General features: G+C 42.7%; 1 protein-coding gene across 6 annotated transcripts in view; it reads left to right on the forward strand.

Moving 5' to 3' along the window:
* Window positions 1–25,869, forward strand: part of FAM107B (family with sequence similarity 107 member B) — a 227,850-nt gene extending 201,981 nt beyond the window's left edge. For all 6 annotated transcript variants that reach the window (XM_059184082.1, XM_059184083.1, XM_059184087.1 and 3 more), the window contains 3 exons: window positions 13,889–14,072; window positions 21,951–22,101; window positions 23,089–25,869. In XM_059184082.1, coding sequence (XP_059040065.1) covers window positions 13,889–14,072; window positions 21,951–22,101; window positions 23,089–23,205 — 452 coding nt within the window. In that variant the 3' untranslated portion in view covers window positions 23,206–25,869. The remainder of the gene's footprint in view (window positions 1–13,888; window positions 14,073–21,950; window positions 22,102–23,088) is intronic.
* Window positions 25,870–26,226: the final 357 nt, after the last annotated feature.

A 26,226-nucleotide genomic window follows, 5' to 3' on the forward strand; every position in this document is an offset into this window, starting at 1 on the left:
GTGCCAGTGATAGTTCCCAAACACCCCGTCCCAACTGGTAGCTTTGTAACAGAAGTGCTGAAACCAAACGAAGAAGACAGACCAGTAGGTGGGACGCATCACACTGTTCATTTAGGGGAAAGAGCACGGAGTATACTTCCAAACATGAGTTCATCTGGAGAGGCTCTAGAGCAAAGTGGTTAAGAGTGTGGACTTGAGCTACCTGGGTGATGCTGCCCACTTATTAGCCTTTTAACCCTAGGTGAATTACCCACCTTCTCTAGGCCTCAGTGTCTCTGGCCCTCCAATGGGGTGAATTTCAATATCTTAACCTCAGAGGCTGTGTGGCATACAGTGAGCATGAGAACAGGCTGCTGGGCCTGACCCCCGGCCATTCTGATTCAGGAGCTCTCAGGCTGGGCATTTGTATTTAGCAAGTTCCATGGTGGTACTGATGGAGCTGGGCCTTGCACAGCATTTTGAATAGCTTTTGTACGTGCAGACACCCGTACTAGAACATAGGGGGCATACTGTTTTGATAGGATACTGGTATTTTTCTCCTATTTGGTGCATGGTGAGTATTTCCCTTTTTATTATTTAAAAAATCATGTTTAAGCCACATTGTAACCCAGTATTAGATATTTAAGTGGTTTCCTTTTTTTTTTTTCCCACCATCATAGGTTGTAGATAAATGTTCTTATACAATATATTCTTGTCTGCATCTCTGATTATCATCTTGGAGTAAATTCCTAGAAGTGAATTTATTATGTTTTGCCACAGACTGCTAGCACATTCTTCAGAAAGAATGCAGCAAAAATTTATCTTCTGACAAGTGGCCCATGAGAGTTGATACTGATTTTCTAAATAAACGGGAATGAGGAGAAAAAACTGTCATTAACATCATAAAACTTTTAGGTATTTGAGATTTGGTGGGGATAAGCAAGAAGAATATCTATGGATTTATAAAGACAAAGATGTATAAAGAGAAACTAGGTGGGGAGTAAGAGGGTGAACTGTGCCGTGATTCTAAGGTCGTTTTTAGGTTTATAGGATTCAGGTGAATTTATTCAATTATGGTGCGATATATATTTGATATAGGAGACTGTGCAAGGAGGAATAAATAGTTTTTTATTTACCCTATATGGTACATGTGTGTTTCTTCACTATGATATCTAGGAGCGCCCCCCCCCGGATTTGGAGTTTGGGTTTAATAAAGTCTGGTCCATGCTCCATTCCTAGGTACATGTCTCTAGCTGTGGGCCAAGCAGTTGAGATTCTTTTAGGGGGACTTGGAGTGAAGGTGGCTGCATCTGGAGGTATTCAGTATCACTACCAGAAAACCTATTCACTATAGATTTCATTTGGAGAAGTCCATGGTTCTTGGGAACAGGGGTGAGTTGGAATGGAGACCAAGGTGGGGGATATGTGGGGAATATCAGAGAACACCTTCCCCGGTCCATCTGGCTCTAATGTTGGAGCCAAGCTCTGCATCCCTTGGCTCTAAGCCCCTGTGGTTGGGAGCAACAGATAAGCTGGACTCTTCTGTATTATCAGAATGTTAGAACTAGTAAGGGATCTCAAGGGTCATCTGGTCCAGCCTTCTCTTTTTACAGATAAGGAAGTTAAATAATTTATTATTTTCAATTAAACTTCACCTCATAAGTTTTTAAAATCCGATAGTGAACCCTGGAACAGAATTGGCTGGTTATTCTTTCCTTGTTCTGGGAGATGTAAGCTTTTGAGAACTGAAGCCACCAAATGATAGACAATAAAGCCAATGACAGGGGCGACTTTGGTCCTGTGGCTCAGTCATGGGACACTGAACTGATTGAAAGTCAAACCTGTGCTACCCCTAAGTCACAGGAGCATCACTTGTGCCTCTCTTCAGATATGTACACTCTTGTATGGTCCCCAAGGGCTTCAAAGTAACCGTGGCTATAGGGTAGCTCTCTTCTAGTACCGGCCCCATGTAGTCCAAAATTGGAATGTACTGGTTTTCTTTGTACAGTTCAGAAAAGCGTTTTTTCTCTTCCCTTTTAGTAAACACGTGTGACAAGTGCTTCTTTTTAAAAACAACAGCTGCTCTGAACACAAACCATGCGTACTACCACTGGGTGACACTGTTAGACCACAGAACAGTCTTCTTTGGGAAAAGCAAGGGTCCTTGAACTTCAGATCTCATCAGGGTACTTTATGTACGAGAAAGAAGCTCAGAGTCACTTAAATGGTCCTGTATCAAATGCTATTTGATGAGTGTAATTTATCTGTCTAAGGCAATTTTAAGGATGTTGACTTTAAAGTAATCAATTATTAAAGAAATCTGATAATTGACTGCATTTCAGTTGCTTAGAGGTTTATGCAAATTAATTGACTGCATATTAATGAAATGCTAATTACCTTATGGGAATTTTAATGTAAGCCAACGTACTAATATTTATTTCTCACCAGACAGCATTTCGAGTTATCTTTTTGTGGCAAAAGACTCATTGCTTACACATAACATTTAATGTTAGGGACGTCAAGTGAATGTTTTATTGGGTCGTATTGTTGAAGAAGGAGCATAATCTGCTGGTTTAGAAAAATGGACATTTGGTTCCCTGTACTGATCTGTATCAAGAGAAGATACTTGCCTAGAACTCATTCTGGGCTCCTTCAAAATCAAATGAGGGTGAGAATGTGTTCAAAGCAAAGGTTGGCCTCCCCCCCTGCACCTCCCCTGTTTGCTCCCTTTTGTAAATCTGAGCTCTATACTTCACTTGACCTGTGTATCACATGGCCAGTTTTAGTTAAACAATATGTGGAAAGCACGTGGAGATGTTTCTGGGGATGAGAAGTAAGAGTCAGGCTTTTCCTTTGTGAGCTTAATGTGATGAATAAGAAAACTTCAAATATGGGTTTGCTTGTTTGTTTTTAAATATTTTATTTATTTGACAGAGAGGGACACAGCAAGAGAGGGAACACAAGCAAGGGGAATGAGAGAGGAAAAAGCAGGCTCCCCGCCAAGCAGGGAGCCCAATGCAGGGCTTGAACCCAGGCCCCTGGGATCATGACCCGAGCTGAAGGCAGACGCTTAATGACGGAGCTTGGGATTTGGCTGGGGTGCAGCTAGGTTAGAGAGAAGAATGAGGGGGAGGAGTAGAGGACAGTGACGAGACAGCTGCTCAGTCCCGAGTCTGAAGAATGAAAGCGTGGACTAGGATTATAGCAGTGGCAGTGGGTGATGGTCTCAAGGACATTTATCATGAGAAAGAAGGGCTGACTGTTCGATTACGCATCAAGGCTGAGGCTGGGGACATTGCAGAGATAGTATTAGTTTGCAGAGATAGTATTAGTATTAGTCTTAGCATGGCCGATGGCAAATAAGGAGGTTAAGGGAAGGCTACAGCATTATTTCTACCGTGGAAGAATGGTGTGTGTGGTGTCCTCTCTGTTGGTATTGAAAAACAATGATTTCAACTTAAATTTGCCTGCAGTCGTTTCCACTAGAATATAAAGGGTCTGCTCTCTCCTTTTTAGTGTTCTATCCTTATCTGGCCCATAGGGGGCACTCAGTGAACAAACCAGTGAGGTTGAGCTCAACTTTAAACACGTTGCTTCAGTCGGCGCTTGGAGTTTTTGACCTGGAGCTTGGGAAGAAAGGAACAATCTTCATGTACACCTTAGAAATGGCTCATATAGCAGAAGGGCCAAAGGGCATGTGGAGGTCACCAAAGGCAAGAGGATAGGGCTAGGGACCCGTTTCTGGAGAACAGGGAGAGAGAGTGGGAGGGAAGAAGATGCCTGGGCAGACAGGTAAGGGAGAAGCAGGAGAGTATTGTCCAAGGGGCTGGCTCTCACACTGAAGAGAAGATGGGCAATGGCTTTGAATTCCAGGGAGAGGCCGAGGAGTAGAAGCCGTCTACTGCACAGGCAGTAGATGATCACTGCACAGAATTTGTTTTCTGTGATCTGTTAGTGAGTGGTGGCTTTTGGTCCTTGGCTGCCCCACAGATCACCGTCCTCATGAACAGACCTCAGGGCCAGAGCACAGGACCTCTTACCTGAAAGAACATCGGATTGGCCCTGTGGCACAGTCAGCCCAGTGGATAGCCCTGATGAGGCAAATTTCTCAGGTTGAAATATCTCTGGATTAGAACTTGAGCCCAACCATTTTCTTTTACTTACTTGGTTGAGAAAGCACTCTGTGCTTTTGTGCTTCGGGTAGGACTAAGTTACTGGGACATGCAGAGCCCAGAAACATAGCAGGGTATGTTCTATGTGTCACTACCCTTGGCGGTGACGCCAATCACTTGGTTGTCCCTTTCCTTTCAGGTGCATGCTGCTCTTGGCCAGGGCTGAGCAGCATTCCCCTCCCCACCCCCAAACATTCACTGCTCACTGAAGTAGGGTAGTACTGCAGGCCACCAGGGAATTCTAGAATCTGCCCTGGAGGTACAGGGAGGGAATGTGCAGAATTCAGGTCTTACCTGAAGGGCTATCGGAGGTTAAGCAAATTGCGAACGTCATAAGGTTGTCTTGATGTTTGAAGAGTTTTAACTCTTTATATTGGCCAATTAGGAGATGTTATGTTTTTATAAATCCCTTATTTTTATATAATTGCTCTGTGCTCAGAATAGTTATTTGCAACAGATTACTGAGAAATTAGGGAGAAATGACCACCCAATTCTACAGATAAGAAGACTGAGGCATAGAGATTGGGAAATTATCATGCTGCAAGCTCCATTCTGTGCTTTGGCCTTGTCTATCAGGGATTTTCATCACTCCCCTCCATCCTCTCCCCCCTCCCATGTCCCTCTCTCACCTAAGTCCAAATTGTAAAGTCGGGCAGAGTAGAGACCATGACTGGGTTTATCCATTAAACTTCGTCTAAACTTAGTGTACTTGTAGCACATGGCCATCCATTTTCACTTTGAGAGGACGTTAGTTAATGGAGAGGTAGATTGATGAACTCATTTGTTGGAACTATTTAACTGTCTAATTTATTGAGTGACTGCTGCAGGGGCAGGTACAGTGTTATGGTGGATGTTTTCCCTAAGTTTTCTTTTATGCTTCCAACCACTCTGCAAATGTAGACCTGTGAACTCTGATTCACAATTGAGGACATTAAGACCCAGGTTAAATAATTAATACAAAATCACATAACCACTGAATGACATAACCAGGATTCTAATCCAGGACAGGTGGTCTTCAAGTCTGGTCTTCTTTTCCATTATACTGTATTACTTCTCATGGACTGAATGAACAAAGTTTAAAGCGGATAAAATAACAGAAGTCTAATAATGTAGCAGCAACCAAATGATCTCTAGATAGTAATTTTAATAGCTATTTAATCTGTACCATATTTAACCCAGTATACCGTAGATACAAGGAAGGGTATTAAGCCAAAAAACTGTACCGATTGGTGAACTTGTAGTGAACAAGTCTGTATAAACAGAACCTACATCAGGAAACAGAACATTATCAGCACCTGAAAAGTTTCCTCTATCCCCTTCCTCTCCCAGCCCACTCCCAAGATGCCCTTTATCCTGACTTCTAACACAAAAATTGGTTTCACCTGAACATTGTTTATGTGGAATCATCCAGTATGGACTCTTTTGTGTCTGGCTTCCTTTGCTCAGTACTGTATTTGTGAGACTCAGCCTTGCAGTTGCTGGCCTTTCATTCCCATTTCTGCACAGTATTCCGGTGTCCGTGTACCGCAATGTATTTATCCAGCCTTCTGATAATGGACATTTGGGTCACTTCCAACACGGAGCTATTAAGAATAGCACTACTGTGAACAAGCTTATAAAAACCTTTGTGTGTTTTCAGGAAAATGTGTCTGTCCTGCCTTCTATCCTCGCTTTAATGTGATCTTCTCCAAGATGTTTTTAGTTTGGTGCTCTAAAGCTTTGATGTTAGAAAGCTTCTAAAATCTTTTCAAGACAGAGAAAATCACCCTGTTAAAGTGAAATGCAGTTCTCCCCCCGCCCCCCTTATCCCAGTCCAGAAGAATGGAGTGCTCAAAGAGCATCCCTTTGGAATCAGACCCAAGTTCAAATTTTAGTCCTGTTCTTTAGTAGCTGTATGACCCAGTACAGCAATAACAGGGTTATTGTTACTAATTGTTATTTATTGCCAGTGACAGTGCAAATAACAGATGACATCTACCAAAAGGTCATGATTTCTAGTCACTGCCTTTGGTATACATTTCACATATATTCTTCCTAACCACCTAAGAGATAATCTGCCATTCTTTTTTTTTTTTTTTTTAAACTAGTGTGTTAACTTGCTCAAAGACAGACTTAAAGAATTTAGACCCATTCCATGTGATCTGGAATCCCTGTTCTTGAAGCTGAGCCTCCTTTGTAGGCCACAGGGAAAAATAACCACCCACCTCCTAGGGCCTCATCGAGGTTTAAATGATGGGGAGAAGCTTAGGTACACCTTCTACGGCAGATACATAGGGACTCCAAAACAGATTTCTTTCGTGGCATATCTGTGCTTTGAGTGTGTACTTCTGCTAACAGTGCTGAGGGCCAGGATGAGGCAACCCTGCTCTTCTGGTGGTGTTTGTGAAAATGGGCACCTAGTTGTTTGTGGGGCTGTCGCCACCTTCTGGTTGGTCTCGCTTCAGCCAGGCCAGCTTAGCTTTGATAACAACAGTCTGTGCTGTCTTCTTGACGTTTCTTGCCTCCTTTCCCATGTTCTAAATATAAAATATGTGCCTTTTTTATATAAAAATACATTTTTAGGGAATGAAGAAACCGATGAGAAAATGAGTTTGGTATTTTCCCAAGGGCGTCACCGTTTGGCATTTGTACAGCAGCATGTTTGCAGCCAGTTTATTGAGAGCCTGAAGCGGCGGCCATAGTGGAGCGGGCAGAGCGGAAAAAGCAGTGCTTCTGTGCTTGTGCAGATGGCTCTGGGGGCTGCCATTTATAAGCCTTAGTTTAACTTTGTGGCCACAGAGCTCCTCTGGGCTCTCCTCTAATGCCTTTGGTTACTGGATGGCGTCACTGGCCCTAATGAATCTGTAGGTTCACCTCAGGGCTAGGCAATTCAGGGATTTGTCAGTGAAATCCTTGGCTGTTGGGGAACAATTCTTGTCTTAACTCACACTCTACTCTTTCAGCTTTCTCCTCACGGCTTGCTGCCCATCTGGGAATGGTGGCTGCTGAGGACAGGCTTGACCCAGGTCTAGAGTTGGCCTGCTGGCAATCTCAAGTGATTGGGCTCTTGCAGAGTATTGTCAGAGGGTAGCTAGAATCTCTTGGAGCCAGCCTGGGAAAAACCGCTCCTAAAGAATGCTTTGGAGGGGCACCTGAGTGGCTCAGTGGGTTAAGCCTCTGTGTTCGGCTCAGATCATGATCCCCGGGTCCTGGGATTGAGCCCCGCATCAGGTTCTCTGCTCAGCAGGGTGCTTGCTTCCTCCTCTCTCTCTGCCTGCCTCTCTGCCTACTTGTGATTTCTGTCTGTCAAATAAATAAAATCTTAAAAAAAAAAAAAAAAAAGAATGCTTTGAAATTACTTTTAACTTGCCAGAAGTATTTGTAGCACTTCAGAAGTTTGTTTCACTTTGATTGGTTATAGTACACCCGTAACCTATAGGACACATGTATACATTGCCATATTTGAGGTATTGTTTAAACAGCTTCAATTATTAGTGCTGCTAGGTGGAATTGGATTTTAGGCAAACATTAAACTCAGCATAATCTCTAAATTTGATTTTTAAATCTCATAAGATTAGGTTTTAAATTTTATCTTTCTGATCTAGAAACATGTACATGAAATATTGGTGCCCAAAACAGTATGATGAGGAAACTGCAATATGATGCAAGAAATATTTGTTTTATTAGTCTTGTTGTGAGATGTTTCTGTGGGAATAGTTATTTACCTCTGGAAAGCAATCAACACAGGTTGCCTGGAATAGGCATGGAGTAGGCCTGAAATCTATCTTTGATAGGGAAAACAATGAAAAACAAGGACTCCAAATCCATGATGTTAGAATTTCTTGTCCTCTGGGATAGCGGAGTTTAATGATGACTTATGTTGATTTGCAGACATTAAAGGCAGAATTCTCATCAGGTGATCTTTTTCAGTGCATGCTGTTTGGGCTTGTGGCCTCAAAGGTTCTTCGGGCTCTTTTATCTAATGCCTTTGGTACCAGATTGTGTCACTGTCTGCTCCTGGCCCAAGATTGAGTTTTTACTAAGATGTATTTAGTATTAGTATATGTCTAAGATGCAATTCTGTGTTATTATTCAAATTCTTAAACTATTTTTTTTTTTTATTTATTTATTTTTTTTTAAAGATTTTATTTATTTATTTGACAGACAGAGATCACAAGCAGGCAGAGAGGCAGGCAGAGAGAGAGAGAGAGAGGAGGGAGCAGGCTCCCTGCTGAGCAGAGAGCCCGATGCGGGACTCGATCCCAGGACCCTGAGATCATGACCTGAGCCGAAGGCAGCGGCTTAACCCACTGAGCCACCCAGGCGCCCTCTTAAACTATTTTAATGCGTTCCCTCCTCAGAGCAGCAAAAAAGTCCCCTTGCTGTCTGGCTATTTCTTGCTATCCCCTACACTCTGACTAAGCCATTCAGAACTCCATGTAGCACCTTATAGGTGTGATAGACCTTTTTACACTTTTCAAAAGGTTCTTAATAATTGCAGCTTGAATGGGTCTTAGAACCATTGGATGTTATCAGTGAGAAGGGCTGTGGGTCATTTAGTTGTACTCCTATGTTTTTGAAGAAATCGAGGCTTAGAGAGGCGAACTTTTTGTATGTCAGGTTTCTCAGACCTCTAAATAAACTCTGTAATGGTGTTGGTCACATAGTTCATCTAATAAGCTTTGATTTATTGAGTTCCCACAGACATGCCAGAAATTGTAGAGAGTACTGAAATCTACATTTCAACCAGTTTTTTAACATTCAGTTTAACAGAGGGGAGAATAGGGAGTTAGGGAACTTAAGCTTTAAGATGTCAAGCCAGTTTTATTTCTCCTTTATCGACGTGAAACTTTAAAAAAATTACTAGTTTATTTAATCGGGGGAATGAATATGACACAAATGTCTTCATGTTTATTTCTGGAAGAATGTTTCATGTAGTAATAATAATACCCACATGCTAAGAACTTTTCCTGCCAGACAGTCTGTCTCGTGTGTTCTGTCAGGCTTCTGGATTACCTGATGCTCAGAGAGGAAACCCTGACCTCCCAATTCCCACTTTCAGCTTGGTACACACACTTTGTTGCTAGGACTTTGGATAGCTCAAGGGCTCCCTCTACTGGTAGCTAACCCAGGACTCTCTTTATTAATTTGAGTACTAATTATTGACCCAGTCCAGGGAGTCTGAGGAATGAGAATATAGAACAGATAAGTTCTTTGCAGTGAAGATATGACGATTTACAGACATATTGCTGGAACAGAAGGTGGGGTTAGGTGAGTACTAGGAAAAGGGGAACAGAGAAAATTCTTCTGTTGTTGAGAAGTCAGAGAGTTCAGTCACAACTGGGAAATTAGGAAAGGTGGCGTGGAAGATTTGACATTTGTCTGGATCTGAAAGGATGAGTGAAATCTAGCTTTGTAGCAATCCAGGGATAGGGCAGGAAGAGGATAAGCATCTTGGCTGAGGGAATGGTGTTGGCAAAGGCATGCTGGCGAGGAAGGTAGGGAAATGTGAAAATCTGGGGAAGCAGTGAGTATTCATTTCAGTTTAATTGGAGGATAGGATCTATGAAATGGAAAAGTTCCCTTGGGATCAGGATGGCATTTTCCAGCCTTGGTAATGATGAGGAAGATGGTTGGCAGAGCGAAGGAAGTTGAATAAGAAGGTTATTTAGGTTCCTTACGTTGGTCATGCCTCCAGGGTGGAAAGTCACTGAGAAGTGGCCAGAATACGGATTCCAGATCCTTCAGCAGCCACTGCCACGAGTACTGGAGATTCACAGAGATTGCTCCTTGCCAGTTCATCCCCTTCATCCTAAGTGATCTTTTCCCAGGCTCCAGCATGGTCTACTTCATGAGGAGCTACATAGACTCATTTAGTCTGGTTCACAGGCAAGCGTCAGAGTTCCACTTGACTCAGGCTGAGGGCCTTCCGTGCCCCTTCTCCCAGCCCCAGTTGTGAAGAAGGGCAAACCGGTGAGAAAGAATTGAAGCAGCACAACTCCTCCTGCCCCCACCCTCCTGCTCCGGTGTCTGCCTCAGTCCAGCAGGAGACACACTACCACCTGACCGCGCTGGTCATCTGGGAGAAGACGCACTTCCCAGATACTAAATCTGAAGAGAAATCAGGAAAGAAGAGGATGAGGGGGTGGCGGCGTGGAGGGAGTGGCTGAAATGAGAGACACTGGAGACCATGACACAAAGGAAAGAGTCACCCAGGGTTTGAGCACTAACTGCCTTCGCCTTCTTACTGTCACCACTTAGATGTCTGTCTGGCGAGTACCTCAAACTCTGTGTGTCCCAGCAGAACTCCTGGTCTCCTCTCCTGTCCAGGCAGCTCACCTCATAGCCTCCGTGCCTGGCCAACAGTGCTGACCTTCTCATTGCTCGGGCCAGGAACCTTGGAGTCAGCCTTGGTTCTCCCGTGCCTTTCCCACCTCATACCCAGTTCTTCAGGAAATCCCAGAGGCTTTCCAGTCAAAATCTATCCTGACCGATCTGTCCCCCCACCTGCGCTGCAACTATCCTGGTCTACACCATCTGTCACCCGCATCACAGCAGTAGCTCCCTGCCCAGTTCTTTCCTTGCCTGCTGCTGCTATTCTAAACTGAGTAACTAAGAGTGGTCTTCCAAAAATAGGAGTCAGATCTTGTCACTTCTCTGCTTCAAACCATGAATGGCTTTTCTACTATCTCCAGAGTCAAGGCCAATGTCCTTACAATGGCCCCTACACTGTGGCCGCAGTATCCGGGCTTGCTCAGCTGTTCCCCCTCTGTCTTCACCGATCCTTGCCACACTGGTTTTTTTGCTACTTCTCATAGCCATCAGGCATGCTCCTGCCTTGTGGCCTTTGCTCGAACTCTTCCCTCCATCTGGAGTGCTCTTCTTCCACGTATCCGCAGGGCTTACCCCCCCCCCCTCTGTAATATTGACCTTAGGAGGCTGTAATCTGTTTTGATATGGTGTCATGGAGATTATCCATGGTTTAGAGCAGAGAAATAGATCCTTTTATGGAATCCTATAGGCTTTCTTGTCTACTGATTAACGAGAATGAAACTGCTATTGGCTTTTAAAGACAACTGGGACTGCACAGAGGTGTGTGTGGCGCATTTCACATTTCCACCAAGAAGCACATTTTTGTGTGGGGCAGCCCGTGAAGGTCAGGCTGGCTGTGATGGGATCACTGATTCGCCATGTGCAAGGTTTGTCATTCTCCATTCAGTGACCGTTGCAGGCATTCTTATTTAAAAGATCAATGCAAGTTGTGTTCAAGGAATATTTGGTGTCATTTGTTATACATGTCTTAAAGTTCTATAATTTTGAGCTTCAATTAATGCCATTTAACCTAAAATATATAGAGGAAGAATGCATCTATAGTTTTTCTATTTTAGCTGATTTATTTATTCTTTGGGTTTTTAACCTCTTTATTTTTACATTAATCTTCGAAAGACTTTGCTATAAAAATAACAGATTTGGTAGACAGAACATGGGTTTTGAGACAAGAGGACATTCATTTTAGTTTGAGGTTTACCTTACTGGTGATTATTAGAACGGAGAAGTTGTTTAATGTTTGTTTCTCCATTTTATTATCTGCAAAGTGAAAATCCTAGTTCTTCTGCAATCAGGTTGTTGCTAGAATGAGATGTAGTCATGTACTGGCTCTGGGTAGTTGCTGGCTGCCACTTCGAGTGTCATTTCCCGTTGGACACAGAAGAGTAGACCAGTGTTTTGGGATCATTTATGGCTCAGGAAAATATCTTTAACGGCTTTGAAAGCAAAGCTCCTGCTTGTAGCTGACTGCCACTGGACCCATTTTTTGTTTGTTTTGAAAATTTTGGTTGAAAACACATCTCTGTTCTTTCCACTGTCCACCCTGCACCCCCATGCCCAGAGTCCATGGAAACACACTGTGTGTTCTCTCCTCCCTCTGTCCAGCCCCCATGTGCACACATTTACTTAGATGTTTGCTCAGTGCGTTGATGTCAGGGGCAGAAATAAAGACGGAACTTGTCTTCCGTTGAGCTTATTTCTGGAGGACATCTCCACATTTTCAGTTTAGACCAGATTTGATTGAGTTCAACATTTATTCAGCTTCTACCATGTGCCGGTCACTTTGCTGGACTTGGGGATATGAAACTGTAAAGTAGTAGGTCTAGCTCTTGGAGAGAATAGACAGAAAGCTGTGGTTACTCCGTGTTAGGATGTGTTTCGCGACAGGAATACGTGTACACCACTGCTGGGCTATGAAGGCACGGCAGTGATTATTATCTTGATGTCCTTGTGGACAGTGCTGGGTGTGAGCCCACTCACACGTGGGTCTCCCTCCCTACCTTGCCCTGTTCTGTGATCACTGTTCTTTTTAGGGACATAAAACTGGCCAAATAATTAGTAAGCTTGTTCTCTGGACTTGGAGAGGAAAGCTCAGTGTCAGATACTCTGCCACAGTCAGGCTCTGCATCTCATTTTTGCTTTGGGAAATAGTCATCATACAGGGATAGGGAAGCATAAAATGGCATGTTAATTATCTTGAAATATTGGTCACATTGGTTTTGGGGGCAGGGGAACAGGATGAAGGTCATCTGCAAGGAAAGAGCCTAGGGGGTCTACAGCAGTTGGGTGCCAGCCAGATGGACCTGCGGGCGGTTTCCAGCACAATGCTTAGTCAGCCTGCTTCCTCCCAGCTCTGGCCCTCACTGAGTGTGTTCTTCTTTCTGATTAAATATTACATATATTCAAGATGTGCGCACTGTGCTGCATACTGCCCCTTGATAGTTATAGGGTTGATGCGCTGCTGTCCAGGTGCATCTTTGGTGGGAAGGACACCTGCACTTGAATTATATAATCAACAACTAGAATTGAACATGGGGGAGGGGACCATAGAGATTGTCATCTGTTTGTTTCACTTTACTGATCTGGAGTCTGGGCCCAGAAAGGCTATGGGACTCTGCTCCGGCACTGCATCGTTTTCTCCTGCTGTGCTCCAGTGACTGCCTGTCCTCCCTGCTAAAATCCTTGTGCGGTTAGGCTCTTGTTACAAGGTATCCGCCCACCCTCCTCCCTCTTTCTTCCCTCCCTGGAACTTCCTTCCTTCTTGACACTGTTCCAGGGCAGCTGGAGAAGGGGTAGGATGAAAGTCTTGCCCTCAGGAGCATGTGCTTTAGGGAGCCAGTAGCAAATAAGCAACATCAGCAGTCAAGATAAAGCAGGGAAGGGCTGGGGGTGGGATTGCAGGTGTAAGCAAGGTGGCTGAGGAGCGGACGTTTGGAGAGGGAGCTGGGGAGGTGTGAGCCGGGTGCTCACGTAAGGGGAGGGAGACTCCAGTCAGAGGCTGCATGAGGAACAGTGCTGTGTGCTCCAGAAGCCTCCCGATGCTGAGGGAGGTCAGGGCGCCGCACACTGCCAGTGCATATTCATTTGCGGGGGGGCAGGGAGCTGGAAGAAGCAGTGAAGGACCTCGGTCTGGTGCCTGAGATGCTTGTAATGGGCTTAAGTTGGTCTTTAGACATGGTGGGCCGTACCGTGTGTGACCTGAAGCGCAAGGTGTGAGGAGTAGTGACCAGAGTCCGGTTATGGGACCCCTTTGCTTTAGTTATGGGCTGCCCAGAGCAACAAGGCCATTATTCTCTCTCTTGGACTCTCCCCACAAAGCTTTTCAGTGAAGTAGTGAGGTGGGCCCAGGAGGACTGCATGTCGTTGCGTGCCCTACTGTGCGAGACGTGTCCACAGAAAAGCCTATAGATGTTCTCACCTTTCCATTTCAGACGGCCCATCTGAGGATACTGAATTTAAGGACGCATATCTCATTCCAAGAAACATCATGGCTGAGCCAGACTACATAGAAGATGACAATCCTGAACTAATTAGGCCTCAGAAACTGGTCAATCCTGTCAAAACGTCCCGCAACCATCAGGATCTTCACAGAGAACTTCTCATGAATCAAAAAAGGTACAGTGGTTTCTTGAGCAAAGTTTTCCTTTGGGGACTTTGATTTAAGAGATTTTTTCTTTTCTTGACTGTATTTAAGGCTGCCTTATTCCTTCTGGTATGAGCCAGGCATCCCTCCATGAAGTCCGGTCATGCAGGCACAGCCGCCACTACCGCTCTTATGCTGTGGGCAGTAGAGCCTGTCCCCTTCTCAAATGGACACGAATTAATGGAATTTGGTTGGAAGGGCGTCAATTAAGGATGAATGAGAGTATCTTAAGTTGAAAAGAAATACATTCTTTCTTGAATTTGTAAAAAATTTGAATTTTCCTCTTATGTTTGGGGAATTGTGGAAATCCAAGGTAAATACAGCCTGCATTTGTGAGTGGCAGGAAGAAGTCTCTATAACTACTGCAACTTAATAATAATAACAAAAGCCCTCTTTTTTTAAAAAATAACATTTAAAATTATTACTATGATCATTTTTATTATTTTTTCGGAGGGGAGAAAACATTTACCTTTTTTATCCTCTTTTTTTTTTTTTTTTTTTTTTTTTAGATTTGATTTATTTATTTGACAGGGAGAGACAGAGACACAGCATGAGAAGAAACACAGCAGAAGGAGTGGGAGAGGGAGAAGCAGGCTTTCCGCCGAGCAGGAGCCTGATGCAGGGCTCAATCCCAGGACCCTAGAATCAACCCAAGCCAAAGGCAGATGCTTAGTGACTAAGCCACCCAGGCACCTTACCTTTTTATCTTCTTTGTAAACTATTTGTTAGCTCCATATGTACCATAAAAATTTTTGGATGTTGGGTTGATGTAGTCTGCTTTTTAAGTGATTTTGGGCAGGGCCAGGTGACTTGGAGAGCTGAGGATACAAAGCTACTTTGATTCATTAGGACACAAAGTTATTTATATTATTTAAAGACCTAGTAAGCGTCCCTTAGAACTATCCCCAGTTCTACAGAATGAAACTGTTGATCTGAATTGTGGGACCACAGTTTGGTCATCACCCAACTCCTTACCAAGACCATGTTAGCCCTCATTACACTGAAGGGTAAATAGACCAAGTTAAACAGTAGGTTCATGTTTTTCAAGGGAAGGCCTAATTTTAGAGGTGATGTGGAGGTAGTCCTTCTTCCCCAGTACACCCCTGCCAGAACTCATAACTCCTGTTGAGGAATTCAGTGTGACTCCACCCTTCCTCCAGGCTAGGAATGTGCCTTCCTCCCCCTTCTTGTTACCAGCATGCACTAGTATACCATTGGATTCATGCTGCTTAAATTGAATGCAAGTTTGATCCCTTCTGGGTAAGTGCTTAGCTTCTAACTATCTTTGTCACATAAAAGAAATATAGATTTGGTATTATTGTGACCAAAGCAAAACAGGAACATGTACATTCCTAAACAGGGCCACAGAATTTGGAGGCAGTCTTGGCTGGGAAATGATGCCTGCATTTTGGTAGGAAGATCAAAAGTTTGATATAGGGATGCCTGGGTGGCTCAGTCAGTTAATAAGTATCTCCTTTGGCTCAGGTGTGATCTTAGGGTCCTGGGATCGAGTCCCACATCAGGCTCTTTCCTCAGCAGGGAGCCTGCTTCTCCCTCTGCCTGCCACTCCCCCTGCTTGTGTGCTCATTCTCTCTCACTCTGACAAATAAATAAGATCTTAAAAAAAAAAAAAGAAGAAGAAGAAGAAGAAGTTTGATGCACTCCTAAAGAGTAGCAGTCACCACTAACTAGTTTCCTGATTGTCTTTTCATTCATGGACCTCCATTCCCTTATCTGTTAAATGGGAGTAGGGGACATCTCTGAAGGACATTCTAGCTCAAACTGGATTTTGTTGTTTGTTTTCCTGTTATATCTGTGAAAAGGCTCCAAGTCCCAATAGAAGCGAAGGTAAAACCAAAATTGGGAGAACAACTGTTCTCTGAATTACAGGCTACAAAAATATATTTGGCACCCTGGGTTATAGCTCTCTAAAACATAAAGGTTTGTATGATTGAATCTGTTGCCAGATTTTCTAGAATAGGCACTCTCTGTGAAAATGGACCCCCTTCTGTCTGATTTTCTCTGGCCCATGATTTCTTTTCTTTATTTGTTACACAGTTGACTCCTTAGTTAGCCCAGCTCAAGTAATTTTAGAGAATGCTCTGTTCCCTTGAGCACTATAGTGTAGAGAGGATATCCTTTGAGGTTAGAGGAAATCATGTAAATCCACATTTGCCATTTAACTTGACCTATCTTTCTGACCTGGGACAAGTTCCCCCTTCCTGAGATATGTGTCTTCATCTATAAAGTGGAAGATAAAGATATCTTTCTTCTAAAACTTAAATAATAACATATATGAATACCTACTAAAATGACTGCTGTATAATAAATGCTTATTAGTCCCATGTTCCACTTTCCATGGAGCATTGTCAGGAAATCCCCATTGCTTTTCCCTCTTTTTCCCTAAAGGGCAAAAGAAGGAAAAGGCAGGAAGAAGGAAGGTTTCAAAAAATCAAATGGATATATCTCATCTACGTTTTCGGGTCTTTCAAGATAAGGTCTTAAATTTGGTACAGTCCTGTCGTTAGAAATTCACTTGGTTTGTGAGGTGAAACCTCTCCAACAGTTTTTTTCTTTTATTTGTCTTCCATTAAATATACTTGCTAGGGACTGTGGGGTTTTTATTTCTAAATTTTTGTGCCAAATGACAGGAAGTTTCACATGGATAATATGTTTGGTTAAAGGATAATTGTACTTGATTACTGGTTTGTATCGTAACAAAAGTCTGCTTGCTTTTCTACAATTTGTAAAGGGCCTTCTCTATTTTATCTTATCCAGTGATCTTTCCAGTAACCCAGTGTGTGTTATCTTCGGGTCACCCTTATTTGACATGGTAAATAAGAGAAAACTCAGAGAATAAACATAAAATGAAAGGTAGTTCATACAGATAAGTCAAGTAGAGTAATAATATTGGTCAGAAAAAAAGAAGAGAAGAGAAAAGCGAGGGAGACAGCAGTGAGATCCACACGACGCGAGTGTTCTGTGGAGCCCTGTACCTTTGCTCTTCAGAGACACAAATTTGGCTCAAAGCCCTGGAGCAGTTGTTTCACAGAACTTTTGAGGTTACGTTTTATTATTATTTTTTTAAATTATGTTCAATTAGCCAACATATAATACATCATTAGTTTTTGACGTAGTGTTTAATGATTCGTTAGTTGCATATAACACCCAGCGCTCATCACCACATGTGCCCTTCCCCCACCCCCTGTTACTCCCCACCCCCATCCTTCTGTAACCCTCAGTTTGGTTCCGGACTCCAGAGTCTCTCATGATTTGTCTCCCTCTCTGATTTCTTCCCATTCAGTTTTCCCTCCCTATGCTATTTTAGAGATCATAAGATAAAAGCAGTCACTGGTTAGTTTCAGATTAAAAGTCTTTACATTTTGAGCTGGTTGCAGTCTGCCATTAGGTCTGATTATGAGAACCCTTGGTCAGGTTCTTCGGTTCTGTAGGTGTTCCCAGTGACATTATTTTTTTTTTTTTTAATTTTTTTTTTGGAAGTTTTTTTTTTTTTTTTTTTAAGATTTTATTTATTTATTTGTAAGAGAGAGAGAGTGAGAGCGAGCACAGGCAGACAGAATGGCAAGCAGAGGCAGAGGGAGAAGCAGGCTCCCTGCTGAGCAAGGAGCCCGATGTGGGACTCGATCCCAGGAGGCTGGGATCATGACCTGAGCCAAAGGCAGCTGCTTAACCAACTGAGCCACCCAGGCGTCCCCCCAGTGACATTATTTTAAGAGGCATTATTTCAAGATGAGCATTCAGGAAGTCTTAAAAATATAGGGGTATTCCTATATAACTTACAGGGATTCCGTCTTCTCTACAATGAGTACTTTTGGCCACACCTAGAGAATACCCAGTCACTTAAACACATCCCTAAAATTGGTTCTTTGGCTTGTATCCTCCAGTCAGTGGTTTCTACTTCCCTGTGTTTTTAGTCCATCTTCATCTTACGTGCTTTGCTAAACATAGAGTTCCTCAGTAGATACTTGCTGCTGTATCAGGTGGGGAAAAAACACGGGAAACTGAGTTAGAAGTCTTTGCATTTAGAATGCCTGCAGGTAGAAATGGCTCAAAGCAAAAATGTAGATAAGGCAGGCCATAGCAGAGGATTCCAAGATTAAAGGTGAAGGGCTTGAAATCCAAAACAACCCTCCCTCTCCATCCTAAATAAAAAATTGGGCCAGGAGATGTTTGGCTATGTGGGTAGGGGAGCTGTTCTGTTAGGGTCTGAGCCAGCCCTTGCCTCTGGCTCCACATGCTCCCAGGTGAGGAGGGAATTTCCCCTTTAGGGGCTTTATGCCTCTGGGGTAGAGGTGGAGTGAGTGTAGACCCTTCCAGTCTGCCCCTGGATGTACTCAGTGGTTTATGTGAAATAAAAAACACAACTTTAAAAGTTGTCTGTACATTTCATCACTGATGGTGGAAATATAAATTGTTGCAGCCTTTTTTGGAGGGCAGTTTGGCAATACCCATCAAAATATAAAATGTGTAGAAGCTTAGCCAGTGGTTCTACGTCTGTGAATCTGGGCAACAGAAATATTTATATAAGAGTGTAAGTGTACATGTATACGGAAGCTCATTGCCTCACTGTTTTTAACAGGGAACAATGGGAAACAACCTAAATGTCTGTCAGGGAAGTGGGAAAATTTGGGGACCTCTGTATTGTGAGGTCTTGGGCAGATGTTGGGAAGAATGAGGACATGATCTGCAAGGCTGTAGAAAGTATGGAAGAGCGCAGACCAGACTCTCAGTTATCTCTGGGTGTGGGAATGGGAACCATCATGGGGCCAGGGCCTCTACCTTGTACAATTCTGACCACACAGAATACAAGGTAAGTGGTGCTCCCAAGATTTGTTTAACAGGAGGAGTTTGGGTATGCTTTTACTTTTTATTTTACATGTATATATTACCTAACCCATTATTTTGTAAAGAACACATATTAATTTTTTGAAATTAATTTATTTTAGAGATGGGGGAGGGGCAAGGGAGAAGGAAAGAGAAACTTAAATGGACTCCATGCTGAGTGGGGATCCTGACATGGGACTCGATCCCACAACCCTGAGATCACAATCTGAGCCAAAGCTGAGAGTAAGATGCTAGACCTACTGCACCACTCAGGTGCCCCTAGGGCATGTATTCTAAAAAATTGTCTTGGCCTTCTGTCACATCACAGCCACAGGAAGCAGACTCAGAAATAACTGTTGGTGTTGAGCAGTTCAAAGCCACCAGGACTTGAGTACCTATCAGTCATAAAGGAATTGCAAGTACTTGTTAATTATATGTCACAATTAATTAAAGCAAATCAACTATTAACCATGCACAGAATGACACTGTAGTCTTTAGGAGATTTAGAGAGGCTCGTTTCTGTCTTTGGACACTCTCTCTGTAATCTGGTCCAGTTTTTGACTCAGAATCGTATGGGCAGTGCTTGACTTTTTCCATTCAGCACAGAAAGTGAAGTGATCTGCTGTGATAAAATATTAACTAAATTTGTATGACTTTTTGACTGCTGTAAGTGCAGAGCATTTATCAGATAAGCACCATTTTCCTGAGCCTTCTGTGACTAAGTATTTTATCTTACTGCCACCATTGTGTGAAATCTTTGACTAGAATATGAATACTGGATATTACTTAAACCCATTCATAGGCTGCAACAGAATGTCAGCTTAATGTTCATACATCAAAGTTTGTTCAACAGCCTTTGCATAATCCGGGAGAATTTAATAACCGTTGAGGTTAATTTTGTCAGTGAAATAAAGGGAAAGGAAAATGTTTGAAATTTAAATGAATGCAGATAGCTAAATTCTTAATCCTCAAATTTAAATCCCTTAATTCTGTCTGTTGTATCATACTGAGGCATTTTAATAATCATGAAACTAAGCAGGTCTTCACTCAGATTATTTACAAACAAATTTTCCTATATTTGTTGTGAGCAAAGTACCATAAGCAGTTTTTATTGCACGTAATATTTAATTTCCAGAATCGTCTGTCCATACTTCTGTCGACATCATGAGATCTTAGTAACTGCAAAACAAACTGTAAATAAATTATAAAAGTTACACATGTCTTTTGCCTCCTTTTTTGGAATGAATTTTAGTATTTTTCTCCTTTTTTATCAAAAGTTCTGCTTTTGTATAAAATTGGGAAAGTGGAGACATGGTATGTTATTTTGACTATCCTTTATCTGTAGCGATGGAATATACTGATCTTTAGTCTGTAAACCACAACTCTGAAAAACTGGTGATTTAGATAGAAGAGATGCCAAATTTCTAAAAATTATAGTTAGATAAATGAAGAAGTGTGAAATTGAGAATTCATTCACAGATATGATAGTGTGAGCTCGAAAGAACATTGAGATGAGTGTGTTGCTGAGAGCATACACCTCGGAAATTGTTAGATTTAATGGTTACTCAGATGACTCCTAGATGCTGAGACACATTGGTTGATTGACATAGTTTAGAGAACAACCATTCAGGTAGACATTCCTGATTTACAGACTAGCAGTCACCATCAGCAGGACCAGAAGGTACATGGGAGAGTGCCTGGACCCATCTCAGTTCAGTGGATTCATCAGGGCCCCTCTTGCTGCCCAGAAAAGCCTGAGTCCCTGTTGGGTCAAGTGTGCACGTGCGTGGATGCATGCAAGTGACTACGCACACTGTCACTTAAGCCCTGTGCTGTCGGAAACTGACAGTGTTCTTCCTATTTTGTGGTTTCATTTTTATTTTAAAGGCTGTTAGTAAATGTTAATATCAAGTTGAGATGACTTAGAGCTAGTGGAGACTTGCTACAGAGAAAGGAAAGATAGGAGAAGGTAGGCTGGCGAAGCCAGCACCTTGAAAGCCTGGATGGAGAAGTCTTGAGGAAGTGGTAGAAAACTAGAGACAAGGAGTGTCCTGCCTAACATTCCATCTAGACATTCCAAAAGATATTTCATCTAAGGAGATGCCCTTGAATTACCCCAGAGATTCTGGGTGAAGGGTTGCTAGTGAATGGTCTAAGTTTGGGTTTTGTTTCTGCCCATCTGAAGAGATGGCAGCCTTATTTCTCTGTCAGAAATGTAGACCTTCCCTGCAGCCTGATGTCCGTCCATTATCAGTAGTAAACTACACATCCAAAGTGGTCTGCAAGGAGCACTGGGAGTCTTGGGAGCAGAGATCCCCGTGGCAATGTGCCCCCGGGAGCTGACGACATCTCAGATGTACCTGCACATATTCAAGAGCTCTCTGACAAATCCGAGAATTTTGGAAGGGGAGTCCAGGGCCATTTTGCTATTTAAATTTCTGTGCTAGCCTGTCTCTGGCTACTTTCAGTACATGGGATCGGGGGCTCCATCTTGGGAAGCCTCCCCTAAAACTTCACGTGGAGGCACTTCATATTCTGGGCATCTCCATCATCACCATCTCCACCATCTCTGGCCTCTCCATCTCCGCCATCTTCTCCATCTCCATCATCATCATGAGGGATCATAAGCCCCACTGAATGAGCATGCTGTTCCAGCCTTCCCCATCCCAAACCATTCTCACTAACCTTTGCATAGGCTAGTATCTGGCACAGAGTAGGTTTTCAATAGATTTTTATTGAATGAGTGGATTATGCTTACTCTTGGAAGTTGTTCTTGCCCTTTCTTTCATGCTCATGAATTTCTGGTACTACCAGTGTTGACTAACTGGTAGTAGGCATCACAGTAATGCTAATTCAGTAGACTCGTTTTCTGTGGCTGATACCTTAAACTAAATTTCTGTTTATGAAGGATGTGTCCATCGGATTAAAACTTTGTTTTCTTCTCTTTTCTTTTTTTTAGATTAAGACTTTCTAATTTTGTTTTTTCTTTCTTTCTTTTTTTGCAGGGGTCTTGCCCCTCAAAACAAGCCAGAATTGCAGAAAGTAATGGAAAAGAGAAAACGAGATCAAGTAATAAAGCAGAAAGAAGAAGAAGCACAAAAGAAGAAATCTGACTTGGAAATAGAGCTATTAAAACGGCAACAGAAGCTGGAGCAGGTAAGAGTGATGGGGATGAAAAGTTGTTTTTTTCCTTTATTGAGATAATTCTGACATTTAGTATTGTGTAACTTTAAGACACATAGCGTGTTGACTTGGTACATTTTTACGGAGGTATGTTTAGCACTTCTGTCACATCGCAGAGCTGCATTTCTCCTGGTGCTGGGAACAGTGAAGATCTAGTTACTCAGCAAGTTGGATGTCCATAGTAGTCTTGTTGACTGTAATCACTGTTCTGTGTGTTGGGTCTCCAGGACTTCCGCATCTACCGGCTGCAAGTACATACCCTTAAACAGCATCTCTCCCACCTCCCCAGCCCCTGGGAGCCACCGTTTTACTCTCTGCTTTTATAATTTTGGGGTTTTTTTAGATTCCACGTATGAGAGAGATCATGCAGTATTTGTCTTTCTCTGTTTGACTCACCTCCAAAGTTATCTTTTCTGTTCTGAGAAATAAGGCTGTTGGAACAAGCAGAATTTGCCAGACCTATTAGATATAAATGTTTATTGCACAAAAGGAAAATATGAGACAGAATGTCAGCAAATGGGCTAACATACATTCAAAGTAAAGACAAGGATTCTACTGAGGACTTAGAAGAGATTCAGGAGGCAAAAGCCCAAACTGGGGAATATCCCTGAACTCCTAGCAGAGTGTCGGGAGCACAAGCAATTGAGTGAAATTCAACTTCACCGAAACTGTGCGCAGAGCCGACTGTACCCTGGTCTCAGGAGCTTGTTTGCTTAGCTTTGATTTCGGGTTCTCGTTGTCTCTGGTATTGCTGGTGGTACCAACCAGGGGATTGCTGCTCCCACACAGGATGAGCCCAGGGCCCGTGTGCAGATGAGCGTATATCCACGTAAGATGGAGACCAGGAGAGAATGTCTTCCACTGGGAAACAGAAGGTGTTAGGGACTTTGGAAAGTGAAGGAATGTTTTGGAAAGGCTCTTAGTATGTAAATAATTTTCCTATTTCTGAATTTCATTTAGCTTGAACTTGAGAAGCAGAAATTACAAGAAGAACAAGAAAATGCCCCAGAGTTTGTGAAGGTTAAAGGCAATCTCAGGAGAACAGGCCAAGAAGTGGCCCAAGTGCAGGAGTCGTAGGCCCCAGCGACGGAGACGGCGCGCCTGGGCCATCACGCGGGGAAGCTGTGAGCACGCGCCTCCTCAACACTTAATCTCAGGGCCGAAGCCCCTGGCGAGAAGCCCAGCCAGCAGAGAACTGTTACTTTAAGAAGGATTTGGTTTTGGTTTTCCTACAATCTGGGTGGATAAATGATCTGTGACCGTTGTGATTCCTATTCGCCAAACGAAGGATGTTGACCAGCACTTAAGTTGGGATAAGTGAACCTGTGTTCAAAGACTTAAACAAAAACAAAAACCCCACAACAGCAAAAAAGAAAGAGGACACTGGAATAAATTCTAGAAAGTTGCACTACTTGGTTTTTCCTTCTAATCCAAGTTTAATGGGGGCATAGAGCCTTTTTTCTTCTAAAACCTAAAGAAAATGTGTTTTGTTTTTTCCTTTAGTTTTCTGTTAGATAATTTAGATCAGATAGGACAGTATTTGACCTGTTACACCCAACATGTCTAAAGTCCCTTTTGAGACTCCAGAGCTGTCCCATTTCGTTACACTTGGACCTGTGTTATACTGAGACCCGAGAGTATTAATATTGAGCACAGCTTTTACCCTCGTTGACATTCAGATTCAGAAATAGGTTGAGAAGGTTAAAAATATGGGAAAAAAATCATAAAAATATGGGAACAAATACATATAAAAGATACGGAAAAACACATAAATGTTCATCTTGATCTTATTTTAATTCCTTTGCGTTCTCTGATACTAGAATGTTCCATGATGACATTCCAGTTTGGAGAAGGAACATCACATAAATCCACCTATTGCTTTGATAACTGTTAGAATTCTGTTTCGTTTTGTTTTGTTTTGCTTTTGAATTTCTTGCTGAGCTAGTCCTTGTATATGAAACAGTCTCCCAGTTCGTTGGAGAAGAAAAACTAGTCCATATTGCCCAACTTCAGTGTCAAAAGTAGAGGGTACAAATCTTTGAGAGAGCACTGTGAGGGGCGCTCCCACTGGGAGCTGGGCGAGGAGGAGTTCTTTGGGTATTCTAATGTGAAACAAATGTAGGTTGGTCTCTAGGAGGCCTAGGTGGAAGGTTGGTAGCATTTGTACATTTTGAGTATCATTAAATCCAAGTTTTGAAAATTTCAGATTAAAGATCACATATTGCTTTGCCTTTTTTTTTTTTTTTTTTTTTCTTGTGAAGAAAGATTGTTCCACTGCCCTGTTGGCGGTGATGACTACTGTCCTGCCTCTCAGGAAGCACTGAGGTGAGGGGAGAGGCTGTCCAGCTTCCGCATGCTAGCCAGCTTGCTACTCCAAGTGAAGTCCCGGGCGAGCAGCAAAATCCTGACGCAAAATGCATTTTATTACTGCTGGTATGGGCAGGGGTATATTCTATTTGGGGTGATCTGGAGGAATTTATATGGATTGTAACATCCATCGAGATGATCCAGCCAATCATTTCTATAGTGAAGAGTCATCTTAAACTTCTTTTAAAACTGGATCCCAAGCTTTTAATCCTAATAAGCATAGTAGAAATTAGCTTTCTGTGGGAATGCTTTAGTTTTCATAGCTGACAGGTTCATATTCAAACCTCTTGTGAACAAGATAAAGGTAACCACGATGACAATATACAGCTAGTCAGAGGACATGTCGGTTACACCTGAAGCGGGTGATTTCTTGTCAGCAAGTATTAATGAAAAACATGAGATGCTTAAGATAAAATATTGCTCTCTAATAGTTTGCTTTCGGAGGATGGAGTGGTAACTGTTTTTTTTCCATCCCTCTAAGCTTTAAGAGAAGAAAGTATGCTAAATGATCATCTTCAAAGTACCTTTCTGATCACACGTTGATTGGAGTGCTTTCTTTGTGTATTTGGGCTGATGATGAGATTTGCAAAATGAAGATTCAGGACTGGCTCATAGCTTTTCACCTAACTGGATGTTGGATCTTAAGTCCTGTGCCCTTAAAGCAGTTCTGCCACTTGATAAAATTCTCAAGGGCCCTGAGCGGCCCCGTTAGCAGGACCGATTCTCTTCCTAGAACTTACCCAGAATTCATTCCTCACTGGGAAGAAGAATTACAAAAACATGTCCCTCCCAGTCTCGCTCACCAGTCTGCACACTGACGTGTGGTGAATAGTACAAAGTCTGGCCAAAAGACTTGTAAATAGTGTGAAGTGATGTCTATGACCAAACAGTGGGATGTACAGGTGAGAAGCTCTCTGAAGTTGTCAGATCAGCTAGGCTCACAAGCCTGAGTTTCAGAGCGTGCCTGGCTCTCCTCCACGCATTCATACTGGACAGTCCAAACTCCTAGGACTCGTGAACATACAAGCAGTTTTGTGCTTTGAGCCACTTTTTGACCAAAATGGCTCCATTTTTCCACTCTATGGTTTTCTTAAACTAGTTCGGTGTTTTCTAGTCTCCTGGTAGTAAAGTAGTGTTGCTTTCTAAGCTACAACAAACAGTTGACTTTATTCTTCTACTCTGAAAAATCTTGACTTGTTTGAGTGTATATAGTATATATAAAGGGAGCCTTAATGGATTTGTTTTCATAATTTAATATTTTTTGTATTTGCTCTTGTACAATTGTTTTTAATGGAAAGTATTACAGAATTGAGGGTGGAATTCTTAGAACCAAAGTTATTCTTATTAAAAATCACCACATGCTTGGACCATGAAGCTGTGTTTGTCTCTTCTGTTGGAGATGGATGTCTGGCACTGAGGGTGGGGGTGCTGCATTCAGCCCAAGGGGTGGAAGGGGGTTTTAGGTCTCTCTTTGGTGACTGTCCTCTTGAGAGCGCTCTCCCTCCTGCCCCAAATCAGTTATGTCCTCTGGAGCCTTTTGTCAGTCAGGCTGACAGTTCACTGTGTCGAACAAATACATGCTAAGGGATCATGCTACTTTTTGTATAAAACTTATATTAGTAGCTGCAGTCAGCCCTTCGGATCGAAGTATTCTGAATTTTAAGTGGCTTGGTAGGACCGTGTAGGTATATGTTGGTAAGGGCTATCTATTAATGCTGTGAGCTCTTACAT

Source organism: Mustela lutreola, chromosome 8 (genome assembly GCF_030435805.1).
Source record: "Mustela lutreola isolate mMusLut2 chromosome 8, mMusLut2.pri, whole genome shotgun sequence".
NCBI lineage: Eukaryota > Metazoa > Chordata > Mammalia > Carnivora > Mustelidae > Mustela > Mustela lutreola.